Genomic DNA, 20,637 nt, shown 5'->3' with positions numbered 1-20,637 from the left:
TAATTCATACAGCTGTGGATGAAATGTGATCTGTATAAATTGAATAACAGTGATTGCTGTTCCTAGAGGGCTTCTAAACTTAAAAGTGTTAATTGTGATTATCCATTGCCCAGACATGTTTCTTGATATTTTCTATGAAGTTATAATTCAGTAGGTCATCATCCAAGCATTAATCTGTGGATTTATTTCTCACATACTTTATTCAGCCATCTGGATAAAGACATTATTAAACTTAATAGTTTGTTTCTATTAGTTCAGTAAGTTTCCTACCTCAATAATGATCTAACTGAATTAAATCAGATCCACAGTTTTATTTTATCTAACCCTCACAGACTCTTATTTTGTTAAGGTTTTTTTGTTTGTTTTTTTCATTTGTTTGTTTAATTGATTGATTGGATTTTCTTACTGTTTGTTTGTTTGTTTTGCCAATTTGGATTTTTCCTTACAGAAATCTATAAGTATTCTGTACTGTGATTGTGATTGAAAGCACAGGATATAAAAAAGAAAAAAATCTGTTTTACAGGTGATGGTTATTGTTTCAGAAGTATTGAAGACAATTTTTGTCTCAATGTGTCTGTACTGTATCAGTCTATAAGCTGCACACAAAGTTGTATGTTACATCTTGAAGGTCTTTTCCAACTGAGCTGATTCTATGATTCTATGAAATTGTTTAAACCCTTTCTTGTTGCCTTAATTATGCACTCATAAGAAATGGGGAGAGGATGGACTTTAAGGCCAATAGTATAGAACAGCCCCAAAATGTTACAGCCTGTTCCAAAAAACAGCCATCAGGACCTTCAAAGAGTCAGTTTGTTTCAATTACATATTTCTAATATTTTGGGGATAAAATAGATAATAAAAGAGATAATTTTGGGTTCTGCATGAAAAACAAAGTTTTAAATGAATCAGAGGACATAGTTTTCTCTTCAATTATTTAATTCTTCTAAAGGGCTGTTCAAGTACTGTTTTTGACTCTCCTAATAAATTTTGTGATCTTTAGACCTATGGAAAATTAACTTTTTTCAATTCATTCATGCTTAGTAATTGCTTCTAGTTAGAGCTGCTGCTTATCAACTCTGACAAAAAATGGATATTGCTGTTTTTCAGATTTAGAGATTTCATTCAGGTTCATATATAATTCTGAAGGCTGGACTCTGGACTAAGAGGCTGGATAAAAATTTAAACCATTGTCAGAATTGTTATTGAAAATATACTTGATTAGTTCTTATCTGACTATCCAGTTTACCTGGGAGTCGATTTGTAAAAAGCAAAGTCATCATAATTTCATTAGAAACATAGCACATAGATAGCTCTTTTATTTTGTAATCTATAAGCACTCTGAATAATATCAATTAACTTCAATTAGAAATACCCACAATAGTAAATTATAAATATTCCTTTAAAAAATATGGTCTGATATGGTCTCAGTCTGGTAAAGTTGTCAGAATTAATTGTGGAAAAGCAACAAATTGTAGGCCTGAACATCCTTAAATAAAAGTGAGAAAAAATGAGTGGGGAAAAACAAAAAACAAAAAACTTATTTCTAGAGCCAAAAGTGGAATCAAAATATTGTTTTTCAGAAGGAAGATGTAAGTTTCACAGATCTTCAGATTTTCGAGTATCCAGAAAACAATGAACTATTTTGGGCTTCATATCCTGAACATAAGGAAGTCACGGATCAAAGATAGATGTGTTTTCTTCTTAAACTAGACTTTTGCCCAGGAGGTGAGAGGATATGACATTTTTAAAATTCATCTGTTTTTCATTAGGAGCAGCACAAAACCTCTGGAAAGCTTTTCCAAAAATAGAAAAACCGATAAAGGGAGAAAAAGGAAACTTTAACAAAGTTCAGTCTTCTTCATGACGTATCATAACTTTTGGAACTATATGGGTAGTCATTTGAATGGAGAAAAGTATGAAAGGAAAAGTCTGTCTGGTCCAATGTACAATTTCTAATTAGAATAAGAGAGGCTAATTGAAGATATGAAATGTTAAACTTAGATGTTAGAAACCTAATTGAAAAATTTATGCGAATGGATTTTAACAAAAAGTTTCGACTCACATTTACCAAAGAAGAAAAAAAAAAAGTTTAATCAAGTTTTGTATATATAAAAATGGCTTGTATTGTACATTATTCCATATATTTTTTAAAGAATAGCTCTCATGAAATTTCCAAGGAGTCTTAAGCATTCTAGCTCACACATAAACACACACACACAAATAGTATTATCAGATTAATAATAATGTAAAAATCAGTTATACAAGTATCATATTCTAGACTTAACCAAAAAAGTTATCCTTTGCATCTATGGACAACTTAAAAGCATTGCTCTTGTGAGACCCCACCTGGAGTACTACTGCATCTAGTTCTGAGGCCCTCAGCACAAGAAGGACATGGTGCTGTTGGAGCAGATCCAGAGAAGGACCACAAAGATGATCAGAGGGTTGAAGCACCTCCCCTATGAGGACATGCTGAGAGAACTGGGGCTTTTCAGCCTGGAGAGGAGGAGGTTCCAGGCGGACCTTACAGAAGCCTTCCAGTAGCTGAAGGGGGTCTACAGGAAAGCTGGGAGGGAAAATGGTTATCAACTGGAAAAGGGTAGATTTAGACTAGCTATCAGGAAGAAATTCCTTACTGGGAGGGTGGTGAGACACTGGAACAGGTTGCTCAAAGAGGCTGTGGATGTTCCGTCAATGGAAGTGCTCAAGGGCAGGCTGGATAGGTCTTTGAGCAACCTGATCTAGAGGGAGATGTCCCTGCCTATAGCAGGAGGGTTAGAACTAGATGTTCTTAAAAGGTCCCTTCCTACCCCAACCATATGATTAACATTCTTACCATCTAACATGCTACTATCTAACAGGAGACACTGTTATTTTAGCCTCTTTTTTTTTTTTTTTTTTTTTCTCTCTAACTTGCAAGAAATTATCTAAAAAGTTCAGAGAGTAATTTCATCACATTGCATGTAGAATATTTATTGCACAACTTGGTAATACTATTTGTCTGACTACTCAAACTGTGATTATGAGTCTTACATTGGAAGCAAGTTATTCAGCTGAAAATAAAGTTCACTCTTATCACTATAATGTATCCAGGTACAGCCAGTGTGGCCATATGCATGCTCAGTGTACTTAACACAGTAATTCCTTGAAAGGTTCAGGAACTCCTCAGCCAGTCATATGCACAGGTGAGATAATGGATCAGCCTGAGGCAGTGGACCAGCTTTAAAATTAACTGAGCATTCACATTTAAGTATTTGACTGATGATTACAGGAGCCTCCCAGGTGTGAATTTCAAATGGTTCTAGAAATTCCCCAGAGGCAACTCCTGTTGTGTCTAGGGCAATTTGCATGCCTAAATGTGTTGATTAACAACCTGGGTGGAGTGTCCTGAAGTGTCATTACTGCAGCAGTATCAGATTATGCATAGATAAGACATTTGTGAAAGTCAACAGAAACTGCTCCTGCAGAAATGATAGTCTTCTGTATGCAGTCCTTAACAGATGTCTGCACATGCTTATTTATTGTTGTTGATACATCTTAATGTAATCGCTGGAGTGGTGGCATAGGACCAGCTGGATTGTACGAACTGAATAGAATTGAGAGATTCCTCAAACTATTTATCTGAGTGTTCTTCCACTGGGACCCTGGCAAATAACACTTCTGCTGCCACCAGCCATCTACCAGAGATCCTATTTGGGAGATTTGATTCTCCATGCAAATTCTTACCCTTTAGCAAGATTCCAGCAAACAGCCTCATTTTTGTTTTCCTTTTAAGAAAAATTTTGTCTAAAAGCCTGTATAACAGGGTTATAATTGAATGGAAAATAGTACAGCAAAAAATTAGATTGAATTTCTTAATTTCTGCAGGTCTTTTGTATATTGCCATGAGCTTCTTCGTCCTAGTGAAGAGAATAATATTTATCCCATTTTCAAGTGACTCCTTTTAAAAGAGCATACAGGGATTCATGAAAACAAGTATTTTCACTTTGTTAAATCATGCATCTGGTATGGAAATAGTTCTGCAGCAGTTACAAAAATCCTTAACAATTTTATGACTGCTTAATGTTTTTATGACAAATTTTTCTTGCAAATATAAAGTGAAAACAAGTTGCTTAATACCTCTCCACTTTGTTATATTGCTAAAGCATTTCAGCTTAATCAAAGTTATGAAGGAACTTCTAAACAGGTTTTCAGTGCTGCTGTGTTACAATAAAATTGTGTTTTAAAGTTGGATACAAAATGATTTCAACATATATTCCCATTTTGAGAATACTCCTGACAGCATGTTTTGCAAAAGTAGCCCAGTCAGACCATGGGTACCACATTCAAGCGTCTCCAATTACAAAACTGAACTCTTGAAGAGACAGGCAGGGCAACAGATTTCAAACTATGTTTGAAGTCAATAGCAAAATCTGATTATCTTGCCAAAGACACTAATCTAAAATACATTCTTAAATTTGGGTGGTAGAAGTGAGTGCGTGCTGTACAATGAGTATGCAAAAATGACATGGAAAAAATGAAGTCTTTCAGTGTAACTTAATATATCACCTTTTTTTTTTTTTTTTTTTTTAACTCTTTCCTAAATCATAATCCCCATAAGAAAAATTATGACGAAGTAAAACATCCCACTGTGTTGAAACAGGTTTGAGTAATTGTGTACCTGATTTACAACTATCAAAATTCAATAAATGTGGGAGTCACCTTGAGGTGTTGTGCGAACAATGCTGAGTTGAGTTTTTAATCAACTGGTGAACATTTTACTTCTTCTGTTAATCAGTCACGATCATAACTTTCTCATCCAGATGTGTTTTGACTGATCTATGAAATGTGAGGAATAAAAGAGAAGCGTGGATTTCTCTGTTGCTATTTGACTTTGAATTCATCCCTTAATAAGTGACTTTCGCAAGTGGACTACTGAATTCTTAAATACAATTAAGGTAATGCATGTTAATTTTGTGGAAATATTTGTGGTTACTATTCTGAAGAAGTCTGGAAAAATCTTCCATCAAAGGGCACAACATAGAGGATCTTTCTGGCTAAAAGGTAATTTGATTTTCATTCGAGTAATAGAATAAGAGAATAATAGAATGACTTATGTTGGAAAGGAATCCAAGGATCAAGTCCCAATCCGCCCGCCACAGGCAGGGCCGCCAACCTCCACATTTAATACTAGACCAGGTTGCTCAGGGCCTCACCCAGCCTGGTCTTGAACACCTCCAGGGACAGAACATCCACAACACCTTCAGGTAGCCTAGATAAAGAGTGTTCAACTAAACTCTGAGTAAAAAGTCTGCTCCAGTAACATTTCAGTGAGACCAAATTTCACAAGCATGTCTTTGTCTAGCATAAGAAAGTGGCAAATGCGAAAAATAACTTCCATAAATGCAGATTCAGAGACAGTATGAAGATTCCAGGAAATAAGCCACAGCCATTCTTGAAAGCTAGAGAGGTAATAAATAAAGCCAAAAATATGGTCAAGAGGTGTGTTGATATTTAGACTCATTAGTCTCTTAGTGTTCTTTTGAAGGAGAATAGTGGAGAAGTGGGGAAAGAGGTAACTACTGCAGTTTTTCCTGAATAAGAAAGTCATACTTTAATCAACACAGACACTTGTTGAACCAAGTTGAAACCTAATCTGGCATACACCAATGTGAATCCTAATAGAAAGGCTTTAAGAAAAGAAAATTATTTTTTATATTATTTTCTCCCCAGCAGCATCAAGGTAACTGGCTTTTATGTCATGGACCATGAGATCCTTGCTCTTTGGAGTTAGATTTCAAGAGTTTGCAGTGCAAATTACACTCATACAAGTGTGTAAACTATTAGGAAATGTCTGGGCATTTTTAGATGGCTGTCTAGAAAACCATATTATTCAGCTCATCAAAACAAGTGAGAGTAGGAAATTGCTGTAAATGTCAACTTTCAGAAAGGTTATGGAACACTCAGTTACCAGAAGATTATGTTGCATTTTTCACTGAAGCAATACAGAGGTCCAAAAATGAAAACTATCCCTAGGATTTGGGGCAAAGGTCTTGTTTTTTGTTTTTGTTTTTTTCTTTCTGTTATTGCTGTTGCCTAAGACTTTTCACAAACGTACTGCCTTCTGACGTCCAACATTAAGGAGTAAGGAGCAGTCACATCTTGCACAGCTCTGAGCACACATTGGTAACTAACATATAGTAAAAATGTAAATCAGTGACCATAACTAATAAACAACAAGCAATTTTGTTTGCTTGTTTACCAAAATCCTAATCATATGGCAGTATTCTACAACTTTGTATTTATTGCCTCTGGTCTCTGTTGAAGAAGTTATATTTAATTTCACTTCATAAAAAAAACAAACAGCATTTATTCTAGGGCAAAATGAGTTTAGTATCCTTTAAAGATGGAAAATGCTTAGCAATTGAAAGTTATTAGAATTTACTACTTTTCTTACCTCCATTTATAACACCTGCAGTATTTGGAACTGGTATGTTGGCTCCTCAGAGATGTGCTTTATAAAGATCACTGCAGCACTTTAAAGAAAACACACTCAGATACTCATGTGACGAATGACAAAGCTCTAAACGAAATACACATTTTCTCATTGGATTCTGCTTAATAGGAGACAAAAAATTCCTATATATATAGAATCATAGGATCAGCAATGTTGGAAAAGCCCTCCAAGGTCATCTAGTTCATCCTTCTACCTATCACCAATATTTTCCCACTAAACCATATCCCTCATTCAACATCTTAATGTTCCCTGAACACCTGCAGGGACAGTGACTTCAGTACCTCCCTGAGCAGCCCATTCCAGCATGTTGAATGGTCTTTCAGAAAAGAAATTTTTCCTAATATCCAACCTATTAATAATATATTACTATTAAAAATATAAGAATATTGACACATTATGGCATTATAAATAAATATACAATAACATACTACACTGATCAGTGTATCTCAGAGACTGCTGTTCTACTCAGTGTTTCCTGTTGATCCTTTCTACTTTTGAACAGCCTTTAGAACCAGCAGATGGAAGTCTTGAGCCCCAGATCCACCAAAAAAGGAAAATCATATCCAAGATTTGTAGCAATGTTCATTGCCTTTGTAACATCACTGACTTTCCTTTTTGGTGAATTATCCTAAATATGATGATTATATGAGAAGGAAATACATATGTTTCCAAGGTAAATATAAAGACAAATCATATGTTCAAGCATAAATATATGTTTAAGGCACAGAATTCTCAAAATTAGCTTTAATGTATGATCACAGCAAATCAATTTGTCTTTCCCACAAGACAAATTTCTCTATAAAGACAAATTTCTCTTTTTCTAGAAAGGCTAGCCTCTCAAAATAGCCTAGAAGTGTGGGCTTTATTACTGTTATTACTGTGATTATCATCTCTATTTTACTGGAAATAAGATCCAATCTTGAGGAAAGAAGAAGATGTCCACAAAACAAAGCTTTGTTAATTGAGACTTACAATGCTTTTAAGACTCAGATTATTGTCACCAGACAAAAGAATCAAATGACCCCAGTAGGGATGATACCAGTGACTTCTGCACAGACAACAGTTTTTCAAAATGATTAGATTATGAATTAAAATCATTACTCTTTCTGCAGGTGGCACTGCAGATTTTAATGCAGCGTTCAGAGCATGTTTTAACAAAGAGTCATAGGAACACTTCTGGAATTAATCTTTCTACTTGATTTACTGAGTGATCTCAGTAAATCTGAGCTCACTGCTGGATTCCTCAGCCACACTGGAATCAGAAATAAACCTCAAACATGAAAGAAGCATAACATAACCTATGCACAGTTCCACCTGATAAATCATGAAAAATTAAAACATGTCTTCAATAGAAAAAAAACTGACAAGCTAAGATTCATCATTCTAATTCCAGTGGGTCTGTGAAGGCATCTTCCATAACACAGGCTAGGAAAATTCACCCAATAAATAAGGACGTTTTAATATATGATGACTGCTCCAGGAGTAATACCTCCTATTTTATTCTGTTGGCCCACGATATCAAAGGCAGATATCAATGGTATGACTGTAGAAGCTGAACATTTCCACCAGTGTTCTGTTACACTGTTGTAGTGTGACAGATGGCAACAGAGGGGCAGTCCGACAAAATGGCATCTGACATGGAAGTGCGTATGAAGAAAAGGAATTCCCCCACGTGGAAAAAATTGAACCCTTTAACATTCATTAATACTCGCTGAACATTCATGGAGACTAAACAATGGATGTGAGCACAGTGATGGGTAAGCGGTGCATTTCAACAGTAGGAAGAATGACACGAAAGACAAGCCATGTTCTGCATGGTCACATATAGCTATTACACCACAAAATGAAGAGCATCTTGATCAACTCATCCACGTGAATTGGTTAATGGTGGTAACTATGTTCAGAGAGAGTCCTTTGGAACTGAGAATTTGTATCTGTTGCAATTTCCATGGAAATAAATAGGAGGCATTGCTTTCAGAATCACCTTCATACCATGCAATCCAGAAAACAGAAGATGCTTTTTTGTACATTTTCAGGTGGCTTAGTAGCAGCAACTACCACAACTGTATTGCCTGATAGATGAATCACATGTTAAATTATTCAAGGTAAAGTTTTATCCCATTCTGAAACTCGGCTTACATGAAACAGTATTTTAATACTTCATAAGAATCATAATGAATATAATTCTTACTTTTAATATGATCGCTGTTTGATTTTAACAAGAGTACTTAAAATGCACAAAGTATGACCATTCCTAAGTTTTTCTGTACATGTAAAAATATGCATGATAGCTTATCTTGTTGCAAGAATGAATCAGTTAAGGAAAAAAAAAAATGCTATAAAAATTTTGTATGCATAGAGTCTATTCTCCCTGAAGAAATGCAAACACCATTACAAAGCATTCTTGATTATTACTACTTATTGTAGTACAGGTCCCACTTGTTATGCAAAGGGATTATTACTTGTGCTGTGGTAGTTCAATGTGAGAATGAAGACAGAACTAGGAGATGAAGTAGACTGCTTTATGAAATACATGCATTACTCCTTTTATATGAATGAAAGGAAACAATGTTAATAGAGTTTTAAGATTACATAGTCAAAAAATGTTAGTACATGCAAATAAAAGTTTGTGTGAAAATGCTAACAACAATGTTGCATAGAACAATGTGGAAATGCTAATTTTGAGGTAGGGATTGTATTTCAATAAGTACATATTGCTGTTTAATAAGCATTATGAAGTACACATGCATAAATTTGCTAAATTAGTTTCAGAACTGGAAATCTTTGCATTTGGTGCAACACAAAACTGTGACTTTACCCTTACATTAACTCTGGCTCTGCAATAACATCCTACCTTTCGTTGAAATGAAATACTTGTGCTTGTTAATGTTAGGTTTCAGATTCTGACTTCCATACATTATATGTTACAACACCCTAGCGTTAAGTATTTCCATTTCTGCTCAAGTTAGGAGTTTGACTGGCAAAAGTAGTAACAACATGGTGGAAATCAATTTGATAACAAATGGCCATTTTAGCTTTTAGAGAAACCAGCAGAATAAAGAAGTCAGTCAAAGTCAGAGAGTTTGTATTCCACCTTCCCTTCTCCTAGCCATCTTCTCTCAAACCTTTCTGGCTTCCTGCTTCCTTAAATACCGAGTGTGTAGGTTTCTGTGCTTTAAAGTTTTTCATGTACAGCTCATAAAGCAGACCCCCACACTCTTTGTGTACTCATTTTATGCTATGTCAGAAAAATATTAGAAAATGCTAGAGGAAATCTAGGGAAGTCTCAAAAGAACAATCTCAAAAGAAAAAGATTTTGCTTTTAGTGCTCAAATTGTGCCTGCACTTAGTGATGACCCAAAAATTGCACAGTTCAATAAATGCCAAATAAATGCTTTCTAGCCTTCTCTCCCATATGTCTTTATGCACATTACTGTAGGAGGATCATAAATGTAAGCATCAAGGGTAAGGGCCTTTATTTAGCTGAGGCATAATAATTTAATATAAATGTAATGGACATAATGTGCTGACTTGCGGATGGAATACTTTAAGATCTCTAAATGCATATTTGCAATAAAACAGTATTTTAAGAACATTTTTTAAACTAATGCATTCAACGCTTGTATTCTTTATTATCTATTCATGAATCTGTCTCTCTTTCATGTACTTGAAATTAATGTTAAATTGACTTGCCCTCTAATTATGGAACAGTGCTAACCAATCCTCTGGTATCCTGGGTGACTTCCATAACACCAGAGACATACAAATTTCTTGGAATTAAGGAGCTATATGAGATGAACTCTTTTGTTATATTTGTGGTACAGTATTTGAGCAGACAAATGTAAGCAGTGCTGTTTCTAGGCTGTTACTTTGCATGAGGGAAATGAAAGTGAGGTTTATTAACTGAAGTTTACTTTCAGCTGAATGGTCTTTTTAATCCTGAAAGGACACCATCAAATATCCTTTCTTTGTTCAGTCTGAAGGTGTACCCCTTTCATCAACTAAAAATCCTCAGCTTGCCCATCTGGTGACTCTGGTCTACTGCGAGACATCATTAATAGTGATGTCCCATAGAAAGGATGGGAGGAACAGCTTAGTTACAGAGATTAGTGTTGCCTTCTTAGAGAAGAGTAGAATCCCTAAGATATTACGGGTTAGTATTAGATTCATCTCATTCCTCACTCTTTATTTCCTTGTAGCTGTCATAGTTATAGTCAGATAAATTTGATGTATTTTTTTGTTGTTCTTTTACTGAAATAAAATTAAAACTTAAGTTCCACCTGAAATTCACAGTGTTTTGAACTGAATACATCCATGAGGAACCTCTCACAGAATATTTTCTTGGCTGCAGCACATCATCATGTACCTCATAAGGACTTAATTCACTTTAATGTGACATGTGCATAACATCTGGGGGAAAACAAAGTACTTCCTGCAGAGTAATCCATAAAAGAGCTCATAACCAGAACTCCCACTAGCTATCTCAGGAATACACCTTGTCAACATATTTCAGGGATGATGTTTTTTGTTTTTTTTTTCCCCCACCCAAAAAGACAAGACTTGCTTGAGGTAAAAGATTTTGCTGCAATTCCATCTACTATTTCATAGAAAGACTGTAGACGTTTAATTTAGCTTTCTTACTTGAGAGCTGACTCAATACAAAGATAACCAAGCAGTGCCTGGTTGTCTGGAATTTCTAGTATTGCCCTGGTAATTTGCTGGCTGCAGGAAATGTTTTTCTTTTCTTCATTTTATTTTTAGTTGGAGATGAAAAGGTTCATGTCTTGGAGATGGACTGCCCAGTCCAGCATTATACAGAGACTGCTAGCTGTCCTTTCTAATACCTCCGTGTTATTGTGTTGTAGATACAGAAAAGTAATTCTTTTTTAACTAGTGTAGAGAGTAACTGGAAAAGAGGAGATAAAGTGAGTAAGCATTGACATAGAATTAAATATTAAATACATATGACTCTGTAGGGGAGCTGTTCGGTCACAGCTTGAACAGGTGATTGAGCACCTGGTGAAGGGCCATGGCCAGCCCAGGGGAAGATAGGCAAATTGTTTGCACCTGTGCTCCCTAGGTGACCAGAAGGAGTGGACACAGGGTGGAAGCACCCTGGGCTCATATAAGGGCTATCCATCTAAACTGCTTCCTGAAAAGAAATGCTGTATGGCCAGAGATCCCCCTCTGTATTATTAATATGTTATAATTAAGAAATACACAAGAGAGTTTGGCTAAGCAGGTTATTACAGCAAGAAGAATAGACAGAGGGCTTACCTGTGTCATAGGCTCACCGGAAAACTCCAAAAGGAGAGATCTCTAAAAAGAGATCCTTCACCCCTGGTAGTCAGCTCTTAAATGGGTCTAGGAGAAGTGGAGCCAAGCTCCACCCCTTCCAGCAGCACAGGGGAATTGCCTTCACCTGTGCTCCATGACTGACTCATTGCTCACCTCAGGTGATCAATCAGAGGTTCAGGCCATGGCTCATCAGTTCCCATACACCCTCATTAGGTGGGTGAGTTCAACTCTTCTGTCTATATATAGCTATTGGTCTACTTGCAAATACTTAGCCAGGTATTGCCAAGATCCTGCCAGAAGCAGTCCTGCTCTTCTGTGAACAGCCCAGACTCTGAACCTGGTGATCCAGTTTTTGTTTATAATTAGGATTCTAGGTAGGCTGGAGTGACTACTATGATGGTTTCACTTTTAAAACTCTTAATTCATATTAATCACTGAAGAGTTTCCACATATTTCTTACAAAAAGCACTTTCATCTCAGTGTATTTCAGCAGTAAACAAAAATGAAGTTATTTTCAGTTTTAAAAAAAACTTTAAATGGCTTTCCTATTGACTGAAAGAAATGCCGTGAGTGTGAGCAAGTTTAAACATACAGAGGATATATTATTTAAACTAGTATCTTACAGAAAGCCTGTCCTCAGCTGAAAAATGTTTTGGCCAGTAGATTGTAGCCCTTACTCATGACATGCCTTCTTTAAAATATATCATAAAAGCTGTAGATCCTTTAATGTCCAAGAAGAAGTGAAATGATATCTATATTGAAAACTAGTTGTAAAGCCTTGTACGTAATATTATCGTGCCTAGCAGCTGACAACTTTCAAGACACTTGCACGTTGCAAAACACAGAATAAAGACCAGCCCTTAGATGGAAGGGTCTGGAGAAGGAGATGAAGAAGGCTGAAGCTGAGCTACTTGATCAGCATAGTGCTGCTGCAGTGGCGTACAGAATTTTAGAAAGCATTCACACCATGAAGCTTCCCAATCTGGATAACACTCCTTTTACATTCATAGAAGGGAACAGGTAAACAGAGAACAAACAACTTCCCCTCTAAACACATTAAGCAAGACTGACAGAAGATTAATGAAAGACAATAATTACGACAACCAGGAAAAATAAGGAGTGAAAGTAATAATCTGTTTCCTTAATGCTTACAGCTTGTCACTCTCTTGCTATGAAACCAGAAATACAAAGCAACTAATGCTTCACCTGAGAAAATATGTTTCTGGAAAGCACAGAATGAGAATACTTCTGTTTTAAAACTGACTGCGTATTTTGCAGGCAGGTATTTTATTGTGGCAGAACAAGAAGGAATTAACACATAACATGTATGTTTATGTTGCCTTTTATATTCAAGGCTTTACTCAGTCTGCTAGACTAGATGAAGAAATTGCCTGATGCATTCAACATCTTATTTATGTGATTAAATGGTAATGCTAGATTACCTGAATTTAAACATACGAGGAGACTAAAGTAGAGTCACAATAGAATTAAACCTGGTTAAAATATAACGGGTAAACATCTATCCAAAGCAATATCTCATTGTTTATTTTACTCCTAGTATTATCCTTTTACTTCACATTACTATGACACAGGGAAAATGGCAATTCATACATTCTTGGATTACATGTAAAATAGACTTATTTAAGGACCTGCTCGAGGTTCCAAAACTTTCTTCAAAACTTAGAATACTATATCCATCTCAGAAACAGTGCTTTCTATATATACTGTGTCAACAGAATCAAATGAAAAAATACATAACACACATAATGCTGTAACACAATAGAAAGTGCAGCAATGACAGAAAAGTAGCAAAGTCCCAGGCTGCAGCAAGTGAGAGTTTGCTCAAATGCAACAGGCACGGACAGAGAAACAAAGAAAAGAAGCTACTTCCTTCAGCAGGCCTCAAGTACACAGAGATCTCCAGCAAAACCTCCATGGCCAAACCTTAAATGAGGCCTGAGAAGAGGGGATCCTGGCACCAACCTTTCTGGTCACTCAGTTCATTGCACGCACCTGAGCTCTCTTGGGTTGGTCCTGCATTCCCACCAGGTGTTCAGTCACTAGTTCAGGCTGTGGTTTAGCATTTCCACTACAACGTGTAATCCAAAAGTGATTACAAATTACTTTAAAATGAAATTAAAAATGTTTTGAATGTACATGTTTGCAGTGTGTGTACAAGTAGTTGGCTGCAATGAGTAGGGCTCTTTAAATACATTAACATTTGAGATACTCAGCAACCTCTTAACTGATTTCCATTATCCAGAGAATTGTGATATAAAGTGCAGTTTAGGGTCTAAGATTTCAAACTCTCCAACGCTTTTGTGCTACTGTAATACTGCACTATAACCTTCTTCCTTCTCATTTAGCTTTTTTGGCAATGGTTTGTATGTTCTCACTGTATCTAAAATAAGTAAACTGCAGAGTGGGAAGCATACTCTAAAACCTTGGCTTTTAGCTTTCACCCACAGAAGCAAAAGCTTCCATCTATTGATCTACTCCTATTGTGCTGAAATACCTCCTGAAGTAAGTATAGCTGGGGATTAAATAAAATGATATAACCTCTTCTGAAATCACTGTTGAGAACCTTGAAGAGGTGATGGAATCAGCACTTTCAAACTTTCTTGTTTGTTACTTGAGTGCTGCATTCATGACTAATCTCTGAATTGTTGTTCAAGGAAAAATTCAAGCTGGTAAAAAATGGGGAAGATCTGCAAAGGTGAGAGTGATCAACTGTGGAAAATTTTTGCTAGTGTTTGTGGACTTCCTGCTGCTAATTCAAAGTCAGTTTTAGAAGTTTTCTTTTTGCAAAAAGGACAACAGAGAAAGTAATAATAATAGCTGAATAAATATGTTTTTTTTTGTTGTTGTTTTTTTTTTAAACTTCTTCAGAGTACTGCTGTGTTTCTCCAGGACATCTCAGCCTCTACAATGTCAAGTAGTGAGACTGACATCCTGCCAGTCCTGTTATGGTAGAGGCTGTTCTACAGTGTACCCTGTCGTGAGAAAAATAATATTTGTCTTGCATCCAATACTGCTACCTCAACTAAAGAAGTAAAGTGAGATTACAGAATCTGCTTTATGGGTATAACTGAAAATAAATTCCCTTGAAGCTGAAGATGGCAAAGATTTAAGGAGATGGATTGCCTGACAGCTGAGAAAAGCAACATCTTTTTGAGATTACAAGCCTTTCCTCTTCCTGTTATGAGTTGATCTAATAAAAGTATTGTTTCTCTCTAGTAATTTGTCCTGTCATTGTGACTACAAGCACTTTTATAGCTCTTCTTTCAAAAAAAAGTCAATGTGACTCTGAACACAGTAACTGGGAACTGAATCTTCTCTCTTGGCATAAAAAGAAACAGTGATTTTCTTTCTTTCTTTCTTTCTAAGAGTTTCAGGTGGATAGAAGAGGGTGGGCAGGGGGAATTAAAAATGTGTTGTTTTCTCTTTTTTCCTTGGCTTTCTGTCACTATAGTGATCTGATATTCTTCTCTGTTGGTGATAGTCATTTCCTATTACAAAGTCACATCTTCCACGGGTTGTATATAGTAAGTTTCACATCTGCTATTGCAAGAACAGCTTAAAATGACATATGACAGAGTGTATAGCAAGAGAAATCTGACAGAGTCCCTCCATAACTTAAGAGGCATTGAACGTGTCATGGTCTAAAGTTTTCACAGTCACCAGCAGTGCCAAGAGATGCTTTGCAAACAATATTAATCCTGATACAAATGGCTGAAAGAATCCTGCTTAACTTTCCCTTTACAGAATACTTGAGAAGTGGGGTTAAAATCCTACTGTTTTCATAACAAAACAGTGAATATTTAGTTAACAAATAAATAAAATAATAAAAATAGGCTTTGTAATTATTTTAAAACTTCAAGAAACTGTGATGTCACAAAGAGAAATAAAAATTTCAAGGAAATCACAAATGAATGCTAAACTGCATTGTTTATTTGAGTTATAATTGCTGCATGTGTTAGAAAAAAATATCTATTTGAGACATCTCAAATTGAACTTGACTTGATGGTCTTTCTTTTATTGAAAATCTATTCCTTAAATGAGTTTATTTATCATGATGGCTTCTAAATAACTGGCTACTATACAAAAATAACCCCTCTCATTTCTCAGAAATAGCTATAGTCCTTACTGTTGTTCATACGCTCTATATAGTGTGACAGTACTTAACATGATGCTTTCATAAATTCTGCTTAGCTCATATCAAGTGAGAAAATTCTTAAAATGGGAACACAATTTTTATATTTCTTCTAAATTTTAGCCACTTTGACACTGCAAAATGGAATCTGTAAACCATCGCTCTAGTATAAGCAGTCTTTTATCTTTTGTCCTAACAGAATTCAAATTTTCCAAACACTTAGAAACAATATTCTATAGTATCTAAGAAGAGTTATTTATATATGTGTGTATGTGTACATGCACATATAAGAAACACAATCTCATTAACAGACAGAGAAGGTTTCTATCATGAATCAGCCTTCAGTGGAGACTGAATAACTATTTGTCAAGAAACTGGAATATTACTTTTATAAGATAGAATTAGTAAAGACATAATTAAATGTGAGGAATTGATACAGGGTAATGCGTTTATCCTTCTAAATGTGCTCAACAAGACGTTTTCATCTTTCTTGATCAAGAAACAAAACACATACTAGGATTTGTCTTATATTTTGGCTATGAAAATATACTAATCGATTACAATTTATGTTTTCCTTTTGGAAAAGAAATGAAATCCCATTATTGACTACCACTACTGTAAATGCATTTGGGCAAAATTGTCTTTTTCAGGTTCACCTCTGTGTTCCTAAGTCTGTAATGAGACTTGGGTCTAACACTGATCTAATGTTTGTATCTGTCTTACCCTGATGAGGTATTCAAATCATTTTCTTTTCTCATTTTCCTTATTCTAAGCTGGACTTAGGTTATATGGGTGTAATTTCCCCTTTCTATGTCTTTCTTTTCTGACTTATCTTTAAATCATTTAAGTTTTGGTTTTGTTCTTTCACAAAATTACATAATATTTACATTTCATTCAAGAAAACTGACATTTTTTTGTTACTGTGATATAACAAAATGCAGTGGTTTTAAAAAAAAAATGTGTCTTCAGCTAGCTCATGTTCCATCCCTCTTGTCTTCATCTCACATCGAAGTTTAAAGTGGCTGAAGGAAGAAAGGCACTCCAGTAAGATTTAAATGGGAATTCTGCATTTTCCTACTTCATATCATTAAAATATGTCAGAAAACTACCCACGGAGCACAACACAAGCACTGAATACCATTTGTATTAGAGGCCCAAAATAAGCCAAATTAAGTACTGATTAAATCTTTATTTATTAAAAAAAAAACCAAAAACATACAAAAATAGTTCATTCTGTACAGTTAGAGAAAGGACAATAATGAAATTGCACAATAGTGATACGGGAAAAATGCATAACAAAGAGATTTGAGGATTCCTGAAACCATATTTCCATCATTGCATTCTTTTCTGTTGTCATGGGGCAAACATTTATTGCCTACACCAAAACCAAATCAGCCACTTGATACACTTCATAGTTCTAAGCATTACCATGACAACCACTAATCTATAATTAAAAAAAAATTACATTGATGTTTGTTATTGTTGCTTCATCCAGTGATGGACAAAGGCCAGATAGACTTAGTGACGATACATTAAAAAAAAATTGCACAAATAAACACACGGAAGTGATGTCATCCAGCCAAATATGTTATTTTCTATGACCTTTGATCCATTTTAGCCATCCCCAGTAGAACAAACAATCACTGCTTTGCAGTGCTTAAGACCAAATGAAAACATACTACAGTATATTTCAATAGCATGTATCCTGACAAAGACAGACTTTGTTATTAACATTAATGTTATCATTTTGAGTTGAATACTTTGCCAGCTCTTACACCTTTCATATTATTCTGATGGACAGCAGTGAATGCTGATAGGATTAGTCACTTGAGAACAAGAAGGTCTTTCAAAAACAGCAAAGAAGATGAGGGTAATTTAAAAGTAAAACAGAGCTGTGAATATCAACCCTGATTAAGATTACTCATCTGCTTGGAAGATGTCAGTGTCCATTAGGATTAGCCCTATCTCTGCTATTCTGTTCTCAAGTAAGACCATGCATAGATGTGAATGAAAAGTCTATCTAAGTATTTGTGGCTGGGGTCTACACATGCAGCTGGAACACAGCAAACAGATTATTGCTTCTCTGTGTAACTGGGCTTTCCAAAAGCAAAGCTATTAGCAAACAACCTTGTGAACTCTGATGCCTATAACTGATATAGAACAGCTGGTAGAAAATACACACAATAGAGTAGGACTGATCTGTTCGTGATGCATTTATAGCAGTGAATGTCTAAGAGCTGTTATCTTAACAGGTAAAACTTCAGGTAAGTATCACCTATTGCAAAGTCATTCCATACACATACTTTTAAATCTATTCTATCTTACTGTTGTTTTCTTTTTCTTAGTATCCAAATAAGTCATCAGGATATTTAATCCAAGTAAGTTTCATTAGAGTTATCTAAAATTATAGCAACTCCATAATGAAGAAGGTAAGCCATGGACATGTCCATTATACAATAGTTTTTAAGATACTGACATCTTTTGAAAGTACACCTTTTGTCCCTCGTAAAGGTTTTGTTTTCTTCTTGCAGCTGAACCCAGACACTCAGAAGATCCCAAGCCTCTTGGAAAAATAAGTCCGTGCGCAGAATCTTAGACAGTAATCCAGCTTGCTTTCATATTCAACTGTTGGTACTGCAGAAATATAGATTCAAAAAGGTTAGGAGTAGGGTCATTATATTTTTTGCAGAGGTATTTATCTGCAGAAGTTTTGGTTTCATTCATATTAACTTTTTAATCTAAAGTTAAGTGGAAATGCATAAACTGGAGTACAAGTGCAGGGGGTCAAGGATTAAATAACTATTGCTACAAATGACAGTAATAGTCCCTATCATAACATACAGTGTGTGTTCAGCTTTTAAAATGTACACATGGGCAGCTTCTAAGGCCATACATTTGCAGAACCTTTCACTTAAGCCATCAAAATAGTATTGTGCCTCCATACCGTTTTAGCCGATTATGACTTGTTTAGTAACAGTTTTACCAAAGGAAAAATGGAATGAGTCAATTATCCCCATCACTGCAAGACCAGGACTCACCTGCTTGCTGATAGTGCTTTTCTGCCAACAGTTGGCGGAGATGGTTCACAATGGAAAAAGCTTTTTATCCACCAGCATTTATCGAGTAATTCAGGTAACCCTGCCGAAAGAGAAGCAGCCCTCACCATTAGACACTCACAGAATAACAAACAGGTGAAATCGAGAAGACTGTTTGAAAGAAGGGAGCAATACCATGAAATGCTTTGTCCTGTTCTGCAACACTCACAGGATCGGAACAGCAGGAGGAGCTGGAAGAAACGCTGGATTCCGAGTTCTGCCTTGCTGTTCACAGAAAAGGAGGACATATTTAATGAAAAAGATGGATAACTTTCCATGCCAATAATTTCTCAGACTTGCTGCTATCTCAGAGGAAGCAATCTAAAAGATAAGATAAGCTTAGCAACAAGTAGTTCGCTACAGTGTGACTTAAATATTTTATGTACCATTTTGCTATGGTTGTTTAGTTGAAACCTTTCACCTAAATTGATTTCTCATCACCTGAAAGCACACTGAGATCTCCTTGTCCAGCTTTCACTGAAATCAGTGATGTGCTTTATGATGATCACATATACACTGTACAGTAACCAAAAAAAAAAAAAAAGAAAGAAAGAAAGAAAGAAAGAAAAACTTCCATACTTTCCATTGTGATACAACTAAGAGTACCATCCTTGCACTACTGGTACACTCTCAAAGTATTTCATGTATACAGAAACAAGAATGTGTGTTGATTATGTATTCTATCTAAATCTGCAAAGGCAATATAAAGTACAGCTTGAAGCCAGGATTTGTTGAGCTAATGCTTTGTCAATGTCACAGTTTATAATAAAAAGATTGATACTGCAAAGTCATAATGAACAATTCCACAGGCAAAAAAAAAGTGTATATGAACAACCAGAAGCAAATACTCATTAGAACTGCAGTTCCTTTATGGAACAAAGACACATATATCCCTAAGCAAATAATAATAAAATAAAAATAATAACGAAACATATAGCAAAACCCCACTCTTGCCTCCAGCTCATTCACCTGAAACTTTCTAAGCCGCTCATTCTGCAACAAACTCGGAACCTGATGGGGCTGCTGGGCCCTGAGCACTTACTGCGGTAGTACTGGTTCTTGGCCAGGAGGCATCCGGCGGAGGGTACCGAGGCCATGGCAGCGAGTAGAAAGAATGCTTCTCTCGGACTAAAAGATAAACACGGGGCCGCTCACTCCTCACCGAGTGCCGGGCCGGGTCCCGACCCGCTCCTATATGAGTCGCGGGCGGCCCGCCCCGTGGCAGAGGGACGGGACAGGACGGGACGGGAGGGGTCATCCCGCCCCACTGACTCCAGCCCCGTGCCTGGCCCCGCCCGCGTCCCCGCAGGGCCAGGGACAGCCCCGCAGCACGGACCGGGGGTGCGAGCGGAACACAGCACAGCTCGGAGGGGTGAGGGGTGCCCTGTACCCCCGAGCACTTTTCTGCAGTGTATAAAAAGTATTTGTTTTTTTCTTTCCATAAATAAATGCACAACTGTTTTATTGTATTTGTCAACCCTATCCCATGGTAAAATCTGCCCTTCATTACGCTGCCTCGCCTGATGGTTAAGGTCAGGCTGGACGGGGCTCTGAGCAACCTGATGTAGTTGTGGATGTTCATGCTCATTTCTGGG

At 36.2% G+C, this 20,637-nt stretch overlaps 1 protein-coding gene across 2 annotated transcripts; it reads right to left on the bottom strand.

Annotated features, from left to right (window-relative positions):
• Nucleotides 1-17,176: 17,176 nt before the first annotated feature.
• Nucleotides 17,177-20,247, bottom strand: PPDPFL (pancreatic progenitor cell differentiation and proliferation factor like). Of its 2 annotated transcripts, none has more exons than XM_031612843.2 (4): nucleotides 20,085-20,247; nucleotides 19,178-19,267; nucleotides 18,986-19,085; nucleotides 17,177-18,581 (listed from the first exon to the last, which is right to left on the bottom strand). In XM_031612843.2, the coding sequence occupies exons 1-4, from the start codon at nucleotides 20,137-20,139 to the stop codon at nucleotides 18,569-18,571; spliced, it is 258 nt and encodes an 85-aa protein (XP_031468703.2). In that variant the 5' UTR covers nucleotides 20,140-20,247; the 3' UTR covers nucleotides 17,177-18,568. The 2 variants fall into 2 exon arrangements, with proteins under 2 accessions (XP_031468703.2, XP_089993695.1); XM_090137569.1 differs by having other exon boundaries at nucleotides 19,178-19,263; nucleotides 20,085-20,242.
• Nucleotides 20,248-20,637: the final 390 nt, after the last annotated feature.

The sequence above is a fragment of the Phasianus colchicus genome, chromosome 3, assembly GCF_987193195.1.
Source record: "Phasianus colchicus chromosome 3, bPhaCol1.hap1.1, whole genome shotgun sequence".
In the NCBI taxonomy this organism is placed as follows: Eukaryota; Metazoa; Chordata; class Aves; order Galliformes; family Phasianidae; genus Phasianus; species Phasianus colchicus.
This window is presented reverse-complemented; position numbering and strand designations above follow the sequence as displayed.

Bases quoted from the DNA above. Each gene is read 5' to 3' on its own strand.
- PPDPFL (XM_031612843.2), bottom strand. From the start codon at position 20,139: ATGGCCTCGGTACCCTCCGCCGGATGCCTCCTGGCCAAGAACCAGTAC. The intron at 19,268-20,084 runs GTAAGTGCTCAG...TTCTGTGAACAG, and splicing joins CAAGAACCAGTACTACCGCA to CAAGGCAGAACTCGGAATCC. The intron at 19,086-19,177 runs GTATTGCTCCCT...CTCTTTCGGCAG, and splicing joins ACAGGACAAAGCATTTCATG to GGTTACCTGAATTACTCGAT.